This window comes from Sardina pilchardus, chromosome 18, assembly GCF_963854185.1.
Source record: "Sardina pilchardus chromosome 18, fSarPil1.1, whole genome shotgun sequence".
Lineage (NCBI taxonomy): Eukaryota > Metazoa > Chordata > Actinopteri > Clupeiformes > Clupeidae > Sardina > Sardina pilchardus.
In genome coordinates, this window is record NC_085011.1 from 18,414,013 (window position 1) to 18,433,201 (window position 19,189).

The 19,189-nt window shown below is 44.2% G+C and overlaps 2 protein-coding genes across 2 annotated transcripts; both read right to left on the reverse strand.

Annotated features, from left to right (window-relative positions):
• Positions 1–1,432: 1,432 nt before the first annotated feature.
• Positions 1,433–15,223, reverse strand: calhm2.1 (calcium homeostasis modulator family member 2, tandem duplicate 1). The gene is made up of 3 exons (XM_062519525.1): positions 15,098–15,223; positions 11,338–11,971; positions 1,433–2,310 (listed from the first exon to the last, which is right to left on the reverse strand). Exons 2-3 carry the CDS (start codon positions 11,884–11,886, stop codon positions 1,906–1,908), a joined length of 954 nt encoding a protein of 317 aa, XP_062375509.1. The 5' UTR covers positions 11,887–11,971; positions 15,098–15,223; the 3' UTR covers positions 1,433–1,905.
• Positions 15,224–17,026: 1,803 nt separating this feature from the next.
• calhm3 (calcium homeostasis modulator 3) lies at positions 17,027–19,109 on the reverse strand. Its single transcript, XM_062520145.1, has 3 exons — positions 18,475–19,109; positions 18,002–18,257; positions 17,027–17,770 (listed from the first exon to the last, which is right to left on the reverse strand). The coding sequence occupies exons 1-3, from the start codon at positions 18,759–18,761 to the stop codon at positions 17,309–17,311; spliced, it is 1,005 nt and encodes a 334-aa protein (XP_062376129.1). The 5' UTR covers positions 18,762–19,109; the 3' UTR covers positions 17,027–17,308.
• Between the last annotated feature and the right edge of the window lie 80 nt (positions 19,110–19,189).

A 19,189-nucleotide genomic window follows, 5' to 3' on the forward strand; every position in this document is an offset into this window, starting at 1 on the left:
GTTAAATTCAAGTGTTGCACAGTGTCTAGTGTCTAGTATAGGCCCAGCTCTGTAAGGAGGGGTGTCTTTGTGACCTCCATGAACATGGGACAGGCCACAGGTTGTTCTCTTACCCTGTGGATATAAGGTGACTGGCAAAATACACCTCGGGGGGGTATTCCAAGTACGTGTTTTGGTGACGGATCTGGGCAAGTTGACTCAGATAAAGTGGTAAACGTCCTACAACAAAGCCCTATGGCATTATTTTTGCTATAGGAGAATGAAGCCATAACTTAACTTACCCAGATTTGACACTAATACCCCCCTGAAGCGCTTTTAATCTCAACAATAATATAACGATGGTGAATGTGTCTTAACATGTGTTTGTCTTCAGTTTGCTGCAGAAGGACAACTATAGTTCCACATGGAGCTGAAAAAAAAACTTCCACCACCTGCCCCCAGATCAATGGCCTCTTGTACCACATGGCATCTGTTCCCAAATGGAACGTTTTTGTTTCCCTAAACGAGGGTCTTTCATGGTCTTGGTCATAATCGTCCAAAAAAAATGGGGGGTCGGGTTCAATGGGCATAAAACTGGCAAAAGCTATTTGATTTAGAGAGCAGACAATTAACTGCTCAACCCTCCCATCCCCCCCACACACTCCACCCCCCCTACTTATCTACCGAGTTTAATCCACTCCTGTGATTGTACTGAGCGGATGGATGCTGCCTTCTATGTGCCTGCTATTGTCCTCCAAAGGCTAACAAAGCCATCATCTATATTACAGCATTAATTGCACACAGGCTGTAGAGAGCCCCATTGGTTGAATGGTAGTTGTTTACCAACAACAGCTTAATAAGTGCAATGTCTCAATCGGCATTTAGCTCCATAAGCTTGCCCTGGAGTTAAGGTCACTCAACATGAGTTATAATAGCTGTTCCCAATCACAGGAATAATGTTCAAACTCAACCTTGTAATCTCAGAGGTTTTTTGTTTTAGTAATGTAAGATTTCATATCAAGGTTGCTCCATTGTGTTCTGTTGCAGTGACAAAACATTTCCTTGTCAGAAATATGTAAGTTTACAGGTTCTAGTCTTATAAAAACCGGTATCTCACTTTTGCCTGAAACAGTCTCAATCCTACCCACAAATTGCCAAGAAAAGGCATAGGGTGAGATTGTTTGTATCTGAAATGACACAGTTTCCTTGTATGGCCATTCCATGGATGACGTGGTTTTGCAAAGGTAGATGAGCTGCAAAGTCACAGGAAAGTGGCTATTTTTAGTACTAACTGACAGGAGCATAACAACTGCGCCTCCAAGTGGTGAAACTTTGAAAATACAAGCTGCACTGTGTGGATATTCTCAATTAGTGCCGTGAGCTATCAACATTGAGGCTTACAAATGCAGTTACATGTCTGTGTCTTTTGTAAACATAACTTTATTGAGGCAAATTGGCTTATTTTAGGAAACAGCTAATATTAAAAATGAGCATAATTGTCACACAAAATGTAATACAATGAATGAATGCAAGAAAGATTTGTATATTATTGTCCAGGCACAACCTTGGTGTTGTTCTTTTATAGATTGACTCGCCATTACAATCATCAATGGAGGAAATGGCCAATGTCCCAATAGGACTACATGGGTAGGCCACAAGAGAGTGGTTTTGTGCGTCTATCTTTCATCTGAAAGATTTCATCCCATACTGAAATTCATCACACAACATGCATTCATCATCATCAACATCTTTAGTGCAGTTGTATCAAAGAAAGGTGCAGTTGTTTGCCATAAGGATATGTCTTTTTCTATGGTTACTGACTGACTTTAAAGAGGAAGTCAAGTACAGGAACAGAAAACATAACCAGAACTAGATCCCAGGATGTGTGCATGTTTCCAGTGAAACTGAAGTAACTGGTCTCTCTTATCAAAATTCTTTCTCCATCGCCTCGATGTCGTTCTGCAGTTTGTAGTTGGACCACTTCTGGAGGCGGCTGTAGAGGGGCATCCCCTGGTTCTCCCGGTATAGGTACACCCCGGTGATGCGGTTCCACTCCTGACTGGGCACCTCAGCCTTGCCGTCCACCGCGCTTTCCAGAAGCTCCTGCTCATCCTTGTCGAGGGCCACAAAGCCGAAGAAGCTGCGCACGTTGTGGATGGCCTGGATGTGCGCGTGGGCGTCCATGGTGCGCTGGAAGACTTTGCTCTCCTGGGAGCGGAAGTGGGACCAGTACGCCTCCTGCTGGTAGCCCAGAGGAGAGCAGCAGTGCCTGAAGCACAGGACTAGGAATACAGTGAGGGACACAAAGCCCACCAGCATCCAACCCAGCAACTGTAGGACAATGACAGACACTCAAATACACAAATATAGGCACACACACACACAAACAAACAAAAATATTGCATATTGCATTACAGTACGTTAATGGACATTAGTGTCCACATTATTAGATTATTGGGAGTTATATTATTGGGAAATTATTATATCAAGTCAGACACTGTGAGGCAAAAAGGCCATAGTTATTATGTCTTTCACAAGCTCAACAACCTCACTAACAACATGGAATGCTACTGCTTAACATTTTTCTATTCCTCTCAAAGTAAAAGAAATTAAGTCTCTGGAAATGCCGACTTCCTCTTAACGATAGACAGATTTGCCCTTAAAGACAGGGTAAGTTATGCTGGATGGTGTTTGTTTATGTTTATTTTTCCTAGCAGACACTTTTATCCAAAACAGCTTTCATCATATCTGAACGAACGTGCTTTCTGAGAAACTACACACAGTGTTTTGTTATTGTTTGGAGGACAGGCTACCCTTGTTTGTTTCCAGTTAACTGAGCCAAGGGCAAGGCTGTGCAAGAAGACGAGGAATTTTTACATAGTCATAGAGAATAGAGAGCTAGCAGATTGGGTGAAGATATTCGCTGAATTTTGAAAATAGTGTTAGATGTTAGAAATCATTGCTTACCCTATAGCCCATAACCCAGCCTTGCTTATTTAAGGTTTTAATGTAAGTTTATTATAGGGACATTGCTAAAAGTGTTTTCATGTCATCAACATGCTATATGTTATGGTATCTCTCAGCACCGACCACCCATTTACTCCAACATCACCAAGGTGAAAACCTATTCACCGAATCCAGACTTCCACAATCAACAACAGTTTTTCTCAGTCGCTTTGGTACATTTCTCGAATCATCCTTGAGATTTGCTAAACAGTAAGTGCATTTCTCAAAACTATTTGTACAAATAGCAAAACACCATGGATTACCTACAAAAGCCAGTTTCTTGCTCAAAATCCTTAGTACATCTCTCAAAACGAAATATTTGTGTCAATGAACATATCAGTGCAGTGCATGCAGTGTTGTAGGACTTCCTACACCTCCTGATGTTCCTGTCTTTTGGGCCACACATTCTCATATGATATGACAACATGTTCAACCATTTTGCATCTAAAGCCTAAATGTTGTGAGGGATGAGAGTATTTAGCTGAGTATTGGTCTTGATAATTTGCATGGATGTACCAAAATATTTGCAACTTGATCAAAGGAATGAGAAACTGCTTTTTTGATGTGCACAAGTGACACAATGATCTGAAGATTGAACAGGTAGTTTTGAGAATTTCAATTCTGATCTGAGAAATGTATTGGGAAGGTTACTTTAGAAATGTAATGTGTTACAGTTACAAGTTACTCTGTTTAAAATGTAATAGTAGTGTAACTATTTGAATTACTTTTTCTGAGTAACGTAACTAATTACTTTTGATTACTTTTTGATTACTTTTCTGATTTTTGAATGATATATATAGTCCCCAAATCCATGCAATGATTTCGGCCTTGGTCTACAGGCTGCCGAGCAGTTCTGTACAAGCGCACAAGGCAGCAAAGGCATTCAATACATGAATTAGCATCACATTTTTTGTGAGGATAATATAATGATAATCATAACACGTTTACAGGCAGGCATGTAGGCCTACGCTGATGGCGCTGTAGACGTGATAGAGCCTATCAGAAGGTCCCGTATCAAACTATGGCTGTGGAGGGAAACAGTTCTTTTTACATACAATATTCTTTGCAAAGTTTTGCTGACAATATTGAGATGTAATTCAAATTGTAATTTTGAAAAATTTCAAAAGTACCTGTAATTGAATTACAATTCTTTCTACAGTAACTGTAATATATTACTGTTACATTTATTTTGTAATTAAATTACGTAACTCAATTACATGTAATGCGTTACTCCCCAACACTGTGTATAACGCAACTGAGAAAAACTGTAAGAGGCACCAAAAGTATTCAAAACATTTTAAAAATATTTTGTAATAGGCTATAGATTACCCCCTATGGGGAAGCCCATCTGTATCATACATTGATGCATATATTGGCAAAACATAAGCTAGAATGAATAGTTATGAAATAAGGAGCCTACAATCAAAATGATGCCGTTAGCCTACTGTTTAAGGCAGGAGACTAGCCTACAGGCAAAACATTTACTGGTCCATTTTAAGTTTAGGCTACTATGTCTTATTCCTTTACTGTAACAAAAGATATTTTAAATATATATATTTTAAATTAATTTTCAGAATATATTTTGAAATATTTAACATTCAAAATGGGCCCAAAACACTTCAAATAGCCTATACTATATATTATTTCAATACTTTTTTTCTCTATGTGCATCAGTGCAGTGCAAAAATAGGCTTTTGTCCTGTAGCCTATGCCCATACAAGCATACACAACAAAAAATGTGTGTGTGTGTGTGTGTGTGTGTGTGTGTGTGTGTGTGTGTGTGTGTGTGTGTGTGTGTGTGTGTGTGTGTGCGTGCGGGCGGGCGGGCGGGCGTGCGGGCGTGCGTGTAAATGATCGAAATTGGCAACACGTACATTTTGACAGTTGTATAGGCTACTGTTCCGTTCGTATAGACTATGTAAGTGTATGTGTATCAAAAATTCACCAGGGAATTAAGTTTATATATTTAAAGTTTTAGGTGGAAAAGGTGTGGGATAGCCTACTCAGATGAGTAGAATGTTGGAAGTCAGCACGACTTGGTGATACGGGATTAAAACAGCGTATTGACAAGACGCTTGATGCAGAAGGTGTTTCAGTTCACGATTTTAATGAATGACTCTCAATCACAGTACACGGCATATAAGACTTCCGTTTTACATAACAAGGCCACTAGGTGTCGCTCTGTGCTCAACTCAACATCCATAACATCTTCCTTCCTTTAGATTAATGTTCTGTTATTAAACACTTCAAACAATTCACTTTTCAATAACCATTGCAGGCTGTATAACATTACTGCAATAACATAACTCTATATCAATAACTCATTGTTATTATAGTATCACATTTGAACATAGCATTTACACTTACAGTCTTTCCACACTTTACTCTTTTTTTTTTTTTTTTTTTCCGTAGGAACAGATCACACCAACAAAAAAACTAGTGACGTTTCGTCCTGTGTGTGCTGCCACTGTCTGTGTGTGTGTGTGTGTGTGCGTGTGTGGGCATTAGTAAGGGCAGCGATCCGCCTACACCCTAGTCGAGCCCATGTTCTCATGTCTCATACGTGTTAGTGCATGTGGACTCTAGACGAGCATAAGTTCCATCAACGTCACCAGTTCAGTCTTTGAGGTGGGCGTGAGAGGCGGCCACTGCGTGTGGAGACTGCATGTCCCGGTGTGCCACTGTGCTTGCCCGGTGTCGAGCACAGTCCAGGCAGCGGTGTACTTGGGATGCGAGGAGTCAGAGTGCTTTGGGGCTGTGCGTCTTCGGTCCCTTCTGGTTCACCCTGGCCTGATCCATGCCCGGTCTCGGCTGAGGCTGACTTCCCAGACATATGCTCCTGTTCAGGATCGTTCTGCTCTGGCCTACTGATTGGCTGTGCTTCAGCTGCGTGCTCTGCCACCCGAAGATCCACACGGTTGCGTCTGTAAAGTGTGCCGTTGACATCTACCACGAATGAGCGAGGGGCGACTTTCTGGATGCATTGGCCCAGTTGCCATCTTCCTGTGCGATCACCTGGTAGTGGTTTCATTCTGATCCGATCTCCCACGATCAGCTCTGGGAGGTCTCTGGCGGAGCGGTCATAGGTCGATTTCGCCATCCGCCGTTTCCACCTCAACTTCTCAGTCACTCCGACCACCACATGTGGCTGTAGCAGACTGTCTGCCACTGGCAGCGAAGTTTTGAGCCTTCGTGACATTAAGCGTTGAGCGGGGCTGCTGTCCAACCCGTCTGTGGGCGTGTTGCGCCAGTGGAGGATGGCCATCCATGCATCTGTGCCCTCTGCCTTTGCCCGCTTGCAGACTGATTTCACTATTTTCACAGCAGACTCGGCCTTGCCATTAGATTTAGGATGACGGGGGGAGGATGTGACATGGGTAAAATCCCAGCTTGTTGCAAACTTCCTGAACTGTTCGCAGGCAAACTGTGGGCCATTATCAGTGATCACTTTGTCAGGCTGCCCATAGCGTGCAAACTGGGCTCTGCAGCGCGTGATGAGTGTGTCGGCTGACAGGTCTGGCAGCTGGTCGATTTCCCAGTAATCCGAGTAGTGGTCTACAATGATGAGAAATTCTTTGCCTGCATAAGAGTAGATGTCCATGCTCACCGTTTGCCATGGACGTGTAGGTATCTCATGCGACATCATAGGTTCCTTCTGCTGATTCCTTGCGTACTCATTACATGCAGAACAGTTGGCAACAAAGTCTTTGATTTCGGCTCTCATTCTTGGCCAGAAGAGGGTATCTCTGGCCCGTCTATAACAGGCCTCACCACCTATGTGGCTAGAGTGTATACGCTTGAGTAGTTCTGCTCTTAGGGCCTTTGGGATAACTACACACTGTCCTCTGTATAGCACACCGTTTTGCACATTCAGCTCATCCCGGAAGGGCCAGTAGTCCCGCACTTCCAGTGGGGTGTCCTCTTTGAAGTCGGGCCACCCGTTCAGGATCACCGTCTTCAGCTCTTGGAGTACATTATCCGTTTCTGTATGCTGTGCTATTTGGCGGAATCTGAAGGAAGTGACATTCAGGTGCTGGGCTTGGTCCAGCTGTGCGTACTCTGTCTGGGTGGCAAACACTGCATGTCGCACATGTGGGGTGTCTGGCCCTTTGTGCGGCAGAGTAGCTCGACTTAAAGTGTCACTGACGTACATTTCTGGCCCAGGCTTGTATACCACATCGAGGTTATAACACTGAAGCTGCATCAGCATTCCCTGGAGACGTTTTGGTGCACTCAGGAGAGGCTTCTTGAAAATTGTGATCAATGGTTTATGGTCTGTTTCTGCCGTGACCATTTCTCTACCATATAAGTATTGGTGGAATCTTTGACATGCGAAGACTATGCTCAAACACTCTTTTTCGATTTGAGCATAGTTTTGCTCTGTTTGTGTCAGGGCTCTCGAAGCAAAAGCCACTGGCTGCCCCCCTTGCAGCAAGCAGCATCCCAGTCCATTCATGCTGGCATCACTCTGGACAGTTACAGGCTTTGTGACATCATAGTATCTGAGAACAGGTGTGTTGGAGACCAGTCGCTTTATCTCACACACTGCGTCCTCGTGTTTGGTCAGCCAGTGCCATTCTGTGTCTTTGTCCAGGAGTCTGCGGAGTGGCTCACAGACCTCCGAGAGCTTTGGCAGGAATTTTGCGAGGTATGTCACGAACCCAATGAAGCGTTGTACAGCTTTAGCATCCGTAGGAGTTGGCATCTCCAACACAGCCCGTGTTTTCTCTGGGTCGATCTTCAGCCCTTCTGAGGACAGTATGTGTCCATGGAAGTGGACCGCTTGAAGTTTGAATTGCAGCTTGCGCTCACTCAGTCTAAGCTTCACAGCTCTGCAACGTTCCATGAGAGCATGCAGATTGTTGTCATGGTCTCGTTCTGCGTCCGCCTCTGTGTCGCCACACCCAACCACCAGGATGTCATCGGCTATTGGTTCAACGCCAATCAGGCCTGCTAGCAGTTCATGCTGTTTACGCTGGTAGAGTTCTGGTGCTACAGAGACACCGAAAGGGAGTTTGAGCCACCTCATGCGGCCCCACGGTGTCCAGAAGGTCGTCAGACGACTGCTGTTTTCATCAAGCTTGCACTGTAGAAAAGCGTCGCGAGCATCCACCAGTGTGAAGAGACGTGCCTTGGGTAGCTTGTACAACACATCCTCCAACGTTGGCATGTGATAGTGAGACCTCAGCAATGCTCGGTTAAGGGGTTTGGGGTCAATGCATAGTCTTATTTTTTCTGGTTTTGCGACAGTCACCAAGTTACTTATCCATGCCGTGGGCTCGCTCACTGGTGTGATATTGCCTGCTCTGATGTGCCTATCTAGTTCGCCCTTGACCTTCTCCCTCAACGCCACTGGAACATTTCGAGGTGCACATTGTACAGGAGTCACATTTGGATCCAGCTCAAAGTGTATCTCACCTGGGACTGACTCGATTGGGTCCATGAAGACATCCGTGTAGGCGGTCAGCAGCTGCTCTTTAGTGAGGGGCACAGACCGATCAGCCTCTAGTTTGTGCAGCTCCTCAGGAATTGTGAATGTCATTAGGCCCAGACGCTCGCATGTGGCCCCAGAGAGGAGAGGCTCCTGCTGAGTTTCCACTACCTCAAAGACCAGGCCGTGCTTTTCTCCTCTAATGACACATTCTGTGTGGAATCTCCCCTGTGACAGCATAGTTTCCCCAGAATATAGTTTCAGTTTGGTTGTGCTTGGTTGTAGCGCTGTTCCAGGCGACAACTTCTCTTTGACCTTGCTGCTCATGACGTTACAAGTGGCACCGGTATCTAGCTGACATGCTTGATTTTTCTTGTTCAAACGCAGATGCACAAACCATTTGAGCCCCTTTGATTTCACATTGCTAATGCATTCTGTGGCTAGGAACATGTCATCTGTATCTGTGTCCCCTTGCTCAACATCTTCCAGCACATTCACCTTTTTGGTCTTGCTGCTAGCCTGGCATACTTTAGCAAAGTGGTTCGAGACGCCACACGCTCGGCATGTCTTACCGTAGGCTGGGCACTGCTCCCTGCCACGCTTGTGGCTGTTTCCACAGTATTTGCAAGCAAACTGTAGATCTCGCCCTCTCCTATCTTGAGTTTTACGTCTCTCATTTTGCTTGTCTGCTGCATTCACACTGTCCGTCTGCACTTGTGGGCTCACCATAGTTTTCATGCGCTTTTCTGTCAGTTCTGCTAGACGACATATTTCAACCGCTGCTGGTAGCATTAGCTCTCGTTCACGCAGCAAGCGCCTTCGGGTATTCTCACTTGCAACACCTAGCACGAGCCTATCCCGAATCATCTCGTCCTTAAGCCCACGATACTCACACGATGAAGCTCCTTCCCGTAGTCTAGTTAGGAAACTGTCTATAGGTTCATCAATCTCCTGTTTGCAGCACCCGAACTGATATCTTTCATATATCACATTTTTCGCTGGCTTAAAATACACACCCAAAGCGTCTAGGATGGCAGTAGGGTCTTTCTTTTGCTCCTCACTCAAAATCACGTTATGCATATAAATGTGGCGGCACTCGTTACCCATTAGCCGTCTTAGCGAGGCTGCCTGCACTTCCTCCGTCTTCTCATTCAGGCCCGCAGCTAACACATAGTCCTCAAATTCCGCACGGAAAACCTCCCAGTTCTTCGCCAGATCACCGGACATCTGCATGCCTTCTGGTGCCGGAATCATATTGTGCGCCATTTCTTCCTAGTTAGCTATGTCAGCTAAACCACTTCTGACACCATGTTTCAGTTCACGATTTTAATGAATGACTCTCAATCACAGTACACGGCATATAAGACTTCCGTTTTACATAACAAGGCCACTAGGTGTCGCTCTGTGCTCAACTCAACATCCATAACAGAAGGTTACAGTATGTTATCTACCAATCTGAAGTTAGCTGCAAGAAACTCTCCATTCTCACTCACATAATGAGTCCGTGGGAAACTGATGCAGTAGCCTACATCAAATGTATGACTGTACAATGTGGTAATGCTGCTTATGCAACGCATGCATCTAGGCTACAGTTAGCACGTTTCACGTTCGTGGTGTGAACAGTTACTGAATGATGTAGGCTACGTGACAGACACCTGTCAGCCAACGTGAGTGAAAACAAGATTTGCTTTTAACCTAACGTATGGCGGTTGCGGATGGAAAAAGCGACATGCTAAAATCAGGAGCGTACGTGACATTATCAGACCGTCTGTCATAACCTGAGAGGCGGCGGGGACCAAATCGTCTACCTTAGCCTAGGGCTTTGAGCAGCAGTCAGGTTATAGCCAATAGCCTGCTTCTAATGATTTTGTATTGACTAGTCAGCTGGAAACGCAAGATAGGCTACTGGTAGTTTAGGCGTCCATTCATTACCGCTCACACAAGCCAAGTAGCCTAACAAGTTGTAGACAAGTAGCCTAGGCTAGACAGCACCTCTCAGCACCCAGCAAAATTGTCTTTCTGACTGGAAGTGTAGCCTCAGTGAGGGAGAGAGCACCATCACTAACGCAACTTCAACTAAACCAAATCTTCCGGCATTTAATTGTTGTGTTTTTGTTCAATCAATATTTTCTCATCATGGAACCTATGATCCAACAGTATTTTATATTCATTCTTTTTTTAAAGGGCACATTAGGGGCAGGGGCTCAAGACCTTTGATGTCGTGAATATGCCTGCTAGGTCTGATATTGGCATACATTTCTGCCATCTTTATTGCATTTTATTACTAAATTTGATACAGACTAGGCTGCTTACTACTTAACAGCCTGAAAATAGTGCTTATCTACAGAATTACATCACAATTCACTTGTTTAGAAGCAACAAAATGGCAAATCACACCTTTAAGAGGAAAACGGTGTTTCCGTTAGACAATAAGATATTATCAAGGGGGCAGTTATTAAGTCTTCACTATGTAGTAGGCTACAACAAATAATAGGCTACAGTTAATATGCATGAAAGTAGCCAAGTGGGTTAACTCAGGTTTACTCAGTCTCAGGGCAGTTCAATGTCAAATTGTCACATCTGTATTTAGAACCGTCCCATCTCACTCCTGCAAATGAGAAGTTAGATAACTGAAACAAGTTGCTGACCACTTAGAGTTACAAATAAATGCAATTACTTTTGATGATCTCTGCCTCCCACAAGTGGTGTAAGAAAAACTCCCTGTCACACATTTTGTTTAGATTCAATAACATAACAACAAAAAACCCAAAGACTTATATCTCACCCTTAGTATAGCAAACATGCCAAAAAATCAAGCTTTTAAGAGGGGACTGAGTCAGTAATACAAACATTATGGGAACTGCATTATGGGAAGTTATGGGAGCTGCGAGAATATTACTGAGTTTGGCCAACTACTGTACCTGTGACTCGTATCGTAGTCTCCTTTCAATCATGTTCCAGAACGGTAACAGCTCCACGGGAACCTGCTGGCATGGAAAGCCAGCCATGATTCCGTGCACATCCGAATAGTTACTGGGGAAATCCTTAATGGACGCCGGGTCCACAAACTCACTCAGGGCACAGGTGTACGCCTCGCCCCTGAGCAGCGACAGCACCATCCAGGTGATGGGGGCCACGGACGCCCGTCCCACGATGGAGGCCAGCAGCGCGAACACAGCCACCCCCGAGAGCTTCCGGCACCTTCTCAAGCGACACTCGGACAGGATGTCCCACGTGTTGTGGTTCAGCATCACCCCCACAAGGAAGAGGGCCAGGGTGGGAATGCCCATGGCCGCCAGGCCATACAGGTAGTTCCGTGCCGTGGAACACGGGCAGCTGAAGGCAAAGATGTTGTAGGCCGTCTGTCCGCCGACCGTTCCCAGGGCGACGAGCCCATTGAAGATCATTACATCCTTGCTCTTGAAGAAGAGGGACATGAATTTGAAGTTCTCACGGACCAGGGCAGCCATGGTTGCAGATTGTAGAGGGTTTTGTAAAGCAGAAAATCTAGACTGGCAGACGGTCCTGGTTCCTTCCTCTAGCTCTCACTTCATACTTCAAAATATCAACCAATAAGGGAGAGGCGGTGGAAAGTAAACAGAGTCCCCGAGAGAAAGAGACAGAGAGAGACAGAGAGAGAGAGTGGGGGGAGAAAAAAAAGAAAGTGTGAGAGAGACCATGAATGGATCAGTTTTCAGTATACATGTCAGACATCGCAAACATGCAGAGACCTGACTCAGGTGTCAGGTTGCAATGGAACACATGGTGGGATGACAGCTGCAAGCTGTGCACTAAAGCTTTACATAATTATTCACTACCTATTCAATAGCCTTTTCCCCTCAGTACACAAACACACACACATATGCACAGAGAGAGAGAGATGTAACTTAATGAAAGCATGATTGGCACCCTCAACATTTCCTGGGTAATAAACACTCAGCAGCCTTTGCATTGCATTGCTAGGGACTTGGTAGTGGGCTTACTTAACACACCCTTAAAATAACAGTGAAATAATGTTAATGTGCCTTTATTTTCTGATCAGGTGTTTCTTCGTCAGACACTTTCAGCTTCCTAAAAATATAACGCCTCCTGCTTCCTCCAACACAGCCATAGGTCCACATATGGGCACAGTTGATTTACTATTTAGACAGTGTGTGCGCCAGACAGGAACATAACTGAATAGGTCACAAATTAGCAAAACCACATCATGTCCCATCGGGCATGAGATAGTGCCCTTTGACTTACCACAGTAATGTGTATGAATTGCGCTTCTCTTAGTTTGTGTACAAAGCCGTTGGTCAATTGTCAGCACTTTTCAGAAGTGAAATTATCATCCATTTCCAGTCAAAACATTTTCAATAAGATAGACCACACATCCATTAACTGGAACAAATTAACTGTTGTTGTTTATCATGAAGGAGGTAGCACAGCAACCGGTTTCCTCAGACTGTGTTGTGGTGATATTTGATGCACATGTGTATTGATGTGCTTCTAACTGACGTGATGGGTCATTTTCTTCTATGTTGTTACAGTTTTTCTTGCTCGCTTTGATGCTAGTGTCAACTCTGACATCACGTTTTCAAAATATTCATGTCTGAACAAAATTACACATTTTGCTTGCAAAAAGGCTGTCAACTCTCTCAAAACACTTGCATGCAGCATAAGCAAATTTTGCCTTCAAACAACACATCCAATCATATCACACTGGACATCAAAATGCAAAATATGCACTATATTGCCAACAGTGTTCGCTCACCTGCCTTGACTCACATATGAACTTCAGTCACATCCCATCCTTAATCCATAGGGTTAATTATGACGTTGTTAGTCCACCCTTTGCAACTAAAACAGTCCTTGCTTTCATGTTGGAACAGGAAAGGGCCATCCCCGAACTGGGCTTGTTCCCTTAGTTCCAGTGAAAGGAACTCTGAATGCTTCAGCATTAACCAAGAAATGTTGGACAATTCCATGCTCCCAATTGTGTGGGATGTTTGGGGATGGCCCCTCCTGTTACAACAGTACTGGGCACCAGTGTATAAAGCAAGGTCCATAAATGGATGGATGACAGACATGACATGGATGACAGAGTTTGGTGTGGATGAACTTGACTGGCCTGCACAGGGTCCTGATCTCAACCCAATAGAACACCTTTGGGATGAATTAAAGTGGATACTGAGAGCCAATGTCCTCGTCCAACATCAGTGTGTGGCCTCACAAATGCGCTTCTGAAAGAATGAGCAAAAAATCCCATAAACACACTCCTAAACCTTGTGGAAAGTCTTCTCAGAAAAGTTGCAAAGGGTGGACCGACGTCATAATAAACCCTATGGATTAAGGATGGGCTGTGACTAAAGTTCATATGTGAGTCAAGGCAGGTGAGCAAATATGTTTGGCAATATAGAGTAGTACTTTCTCTAAATGTGCCTTAGATCCATACTTGCAAATAGCAACACAGAACAGACATGGCATCTCTTATGGATAATGATCGACTGCTAATTGAAGATTGCTGATTATGCAGTTGTGTGTTTCACACAGGTCTATCATAGATTCAGATTTATGTAAGGAATCTCTACCACCTGTGAAATGATTGTTCTCCTTTTGTTTAGCACAGGGGAACCGAAAGAGTTTCGGGTCTTTCAATAATGACCTCTATGTTAACTGTTCTGCAAAAGGGTGTGAGAAATGTGTGAACCCAATGAAAATGAGTGAACACATTCGCAAGACATGACATCTACCGTGTGTGCTGCAAAGAAGGTGTTGACCAAGGTCAAAGCAATCGAGAAACTGTGAAGGAGAAATCTAAAGGAGTAAAGGAGATTTTTTCACATAGATCTCTGTTCTCTGTGCGTGCGTGCGTGCGTGCGTGTGTGTGAATGTGTGAATAGTATGAAATTATGTAGCAGATATGATCTTGCAGACAGACACTGTTCAGCAAGTGCTTCAGACAGACTTCCACTTTAGGCTTATCGTTATAGAGGAATTGTGGGAATGAGTTTACTGTCTTGAATGTATGTGTGTGTGTGTGTGTGTGTGTGTGTGTGTGTGTGTGTGTGTGTGTGTGTGTGTGTGTGTGTGTGTGTGTGTGTGTGTGTGTGTGTGTGTGTGTGGTGTGCATGTGTGCGTGTGCATGTGCATGTGTGTGTGGTTTGTGTGTGTGTGTGGGCACCTTCTGGGACCATTTGAGACCTGGTACCACCACAGACCCCTGGATAAAACATTTTCACAATGTAGAACAATGTTTTTCCAACACCGTTGTGTGTGAGAGAGAGACCACAACTAAGTGGCAGGTAAACATAGAGCACATGGAGAATAAAACATAAACAAAAAGCAGATATGAAACAAATCAACACAAAACACTTTCTCTGTGTATGTGTGTGTGTGTGTGTGTGTGTGTGTGTGTGTGTGTGTGTGTGTGTGTGTGTGTGTGTATGTGTGTGTGTGTGTGTGTGTGTGTGTGTGTGTGTGTGTGTGTGTGTGTGTGTGTGTGTGTGTGTGTGTGTGTGTGTGTGTGTGTGTGTGTGTGAAAAATTAGATGATGCAGTAGACAGTCTTTCACCCAGACAAAAACTCATTCTATTCACAATACACTTAAGGCTACACATGCATTGCCTTAAGGACAGCATGCCGACTCGAGATATAATTAGCAAGCCCACTCCCTGTAAAACAGCCAGACAAACTCACGCCTAGTCCTGAGATGAAGTTCACCGCGCTTCTCAAACACTCAGCTGTCCGTGGAATCAACACTAGCCTCCCTCAGGGCACTGCTAATTGGCACGATTAGCTAGATGAAGGCTAGATGGATCTGCTAGTATTTTTGTCTCAAAAACTTGGTGCCCATGTTTGGGACAGACGAAAGAAAGAGGGCAGAGAGATGGGGCTGGACTATGACTCAAAGGAGGCCGGATCTGGCATCTGGTTTCCTCCCCGGTGGAAAAAAAAGGCTTTTTTTAAAGTGGAAACATGTGTGCTGTGCCACGGTATTGCGTGGCTGCTCTCTTCACACGCAGAGAGAAGAGTCCCTCCAGCTAGTATGCCCAACAAGAGAGCTTGTTGTGAGTAAGATCATTTCATCAAACTAAACCACACCAAGAAACACAAAAGTGTCCATACTTTCATAGGTTGATAGGTTTGTGAACTCCACTCAATGTTTTTCTTTCCCGTAAATGCCTCTACAATGAATCACGACATAACACTAACAGTAAAACACTTCAATATGCTCTTAGCCCATTGAGATTACATATGGTACCAATATGCTAAAAGAAACCCATGATCATCTAAGTTACATGAAAGATTCAGACTAAGGACATTTACTCTTCCTCTATAGATCTTAGAACAATCCAATAACTTTGTAATCCTCTATACTCTATAATCACAATCAAGCAATGGTTCCTGTGGTCACATGCATATACTATGTACTGGTGAAACAGATCTAGTGGTCTCCCTAGTGATGTGCACTCTCAGTACTGAGTAGTTGAATCTCCATGTCAGTTCTTGTATATCTGGGCTAAACTGGTGACTATTCATCGGGACACAATTCTGCTAATTGACACTAGAGGGCAATAGAGGAAGGTGTAGAATGTGCATGCTTGCTTACATACATACAAAACACAGACATACACACACAGAGACACACAGACACAGACACACACACACACACACACACACACACACACACACACACACACACCCACACACACACACACACACACACACACAAAACACTACCCCACATTTTTATGAGAAAAGTCACAAATGTTTTGGAGCATTTTCATGTCATGCTCATGCCTAAGACACGAAATGTCCTTTTGTAGTTGTACGACCAACTGCAGTGAACAAATAAAATTACGTTCCTCCACAGAGCAGAACTGCATCCCCCATTTTTAGACCATGACATCACAATCCACAAGTTTCCCTGCACTAATGTCACTGAAGAAAAGCGCTTTCATTTTATGAATGGTCTTCTGAATAGGTTACGGGTCTAACTATTAGTTCATCATTTGTTTTAGACCATATGGTCCTTTCAGAGGACAGTCTGAGTCAGGCCTGCCGAACCACTTCTATTATTCAGATCAAGCCTTTGAACAAAAGAACATCTGTTTATTCATAGTGGTTTACAGTGCATTTGTACAAGTTGAATAGGCCATGAATGAGACATTATATGACAACTCTCTCAAAAAAGGATACCTACAACTTTGCTTTTACATTCCTTCAACTCATCATGAAGTCTAGCCTCTACAGACATGGGACTAGGGTGATGTCTCCACTGTAATGTGTCTGTTCTAAATGTTAAGTCTTTTTATTCTCCCGCAGAATCTCACAGAAATGGCAGGACAAAAAGTCACGTTACTCTGTTCATTTTAAGACGAACAGAAAGACACTCCTCTGTTGTTTGCATGCCTATTCAAGGTCATGGGTTGTGGAAAAAACACATGCAAATTCAAACAATGTAAATCTGAGCCAGCTCAGATGACTAAGCAAGAGCAGCCTAATATAATTTGACACTACAACCTCAGCCCCAGTCACACCCAGCCACTCATTTTAAATGCATTAATAGACAGTATATTTATCTATGCTTCTAGATTTAAAACTTTCACTTTCCTTCGACCCTCTTCAGAAAGGTGATGGAAGAATGCAGGCACTTATTCACAATCTGACAGATTTATCATAAGACAAAGTCCCAAAGTCTTTTTTGGTCTGTGTGATCTCTCTAGGATGCAAACTCATGTCTTGTGTTGTTTTGTGATGTTCCCACCACTTGGGCTGTCTGTTGAAGTGAAAGTGAAAATGATTGATTGATTGATTGATTGATTGATTGATTGATAAAATGCAATATTTGAAGGAAAGCACCATTTGATATCCACGAACTTCAACGAGCTTCAGATCCGTTCGCTCCTATACATCCGAGAAGACCGCCCGTCCCTGGTCATCTTCCCAGGTGATACAGGCTCTGGGTCTGTAGGCCATCTTGGTCACGTCCAGCTCAGGCTTGCTCTGGTACCAGGCGTGCAGCAGGTGGTCCACCTGGTCCTGACTGGTGATGCCGTGGAGACGCTCCTCCTCCTCGTCCTCCTCCCCGAACTCGTCCCGGCGGCAGGGACGGGTGATGAGGGCGCGGGCCAGCGGCAAACGCAGCACGGCGTCGTCGCGCCGGCCTTCGAAGAACTGCGTGACGCACTTGCGGGCGAAGTCGCGCGCGTGCAGGACGCAGGTCTCGTCGAAGAGCTTCTGTTCGATGTCCAGGTAGTTGCTCCAGTATCGCGTCTGCAGAAAGCCGGCATGGTTGAAGCAGGGCTTGATGACGCGACCTACTGCACCCACCAGTATCAGGAGCAGCAGAATGGACCAGCCTATTGCCTGGGCAATGGTCAGACATGAGAGAATGCAAACAAAAAGGCATAAGGATCAAGGGTCATATAACTCAGCCTGGTTCTGTAAAGCATGACAGCATTGTTGTCTGTCATTACACTCATTGTTTCAAATGACTTGTCTTGAGAATATTATTTTAACACAAACGTTAAAATATAGCCTCAGTGAAAACACATAGTATGTTAGCTTCTACATGAAACCTCCGCAAAGGCCAGTCACCTGAGAATAGCAGCGGACATAACGTGACACGGCCTTGCGGAAGGTGGTGTTCTGGAAGATGGCGTCCTCCTTGCACGGCACCTTTGCCAGGATCCTGGTCATCTCCAGTCCTGTGTTGTTCGGAATGCCACTGAAGTACTTTGGATCCACGTTCATGCTGAATGCACACACAAAGCATTTCCCGTCCAGGAGGGTCACCAGAATCCACACCATGGGGGCCAGAAGGCTCCTCTGGATCATGGCTGAGAACAAATGTCTGACAGAGACAATATTACACCATTCCCATTGTTATAGTCAGTTGCTCAAGAAAAAGGTTTCCAATTAATGTTATAGGCCTATATACAGTTAAATCTAACTATTAAATCCAATGCAAACACAAGCACTGATTCAATATATGAAAACAAGACACTGTTGCATTTGTGAATTACAGTATAAACTTCATAATATTCAGCCTACAGAAAAAGAAGACTCACTTGATCACAGTAGGATTTTTGGATCTTTTCCCTATGGGTCTTAGCCATTCTTCCATCATAACACCCGTGTGCCGGTTGATGAGCACTCCCAGTAGGAACAATATGAGCGGGGGTACGAACATGACTCCTAGTCCGTATAATTTATTATATTGAGGCATGCATGGACAGTTAAAATCAAAACTCGTATAAAGTTTTACACTGATAAGCGCCAAAAGAGCACAGATTCCGTTAGAGATTGACTCAGAGTTGGACTGAAAGTATTGCAGGACTAATTTAAGACGCTCCATTATTCTAGCCTTTGAGTGTAATCTGAGTGACTCGAGGTTTCTTTAGAATCTCCCACTAGGCTACAGCCGAAAACGGCAAACTAGTCTACTTAAACCAGCGTCAATATCAGCCAAACCAACTCGCGAAAGTCTTCAGGCCTATCTGATTTTTGGATTCTTGTCTAATTCACACGGAATCCCTACATTCGTTCTTCAGGGTCCATTTCAGAGATCGCCATGGATGGAAAGACGCGAAAGGCTGCCCATTTGTCGAATCCCGATTACAACAGCCGAAAACAGAGGCTAAATTACTCGGATGTCCAAATTAACAACTCAACACAATGTTCTGGCTGTGCACTTATTTGAGTCAAGACGGAATGCCTAGCCTATGTTCGTTCTTCAGGTCCTGCGTTGACACTGGATAGAGAGACGGCACGAATGGCTGCGCA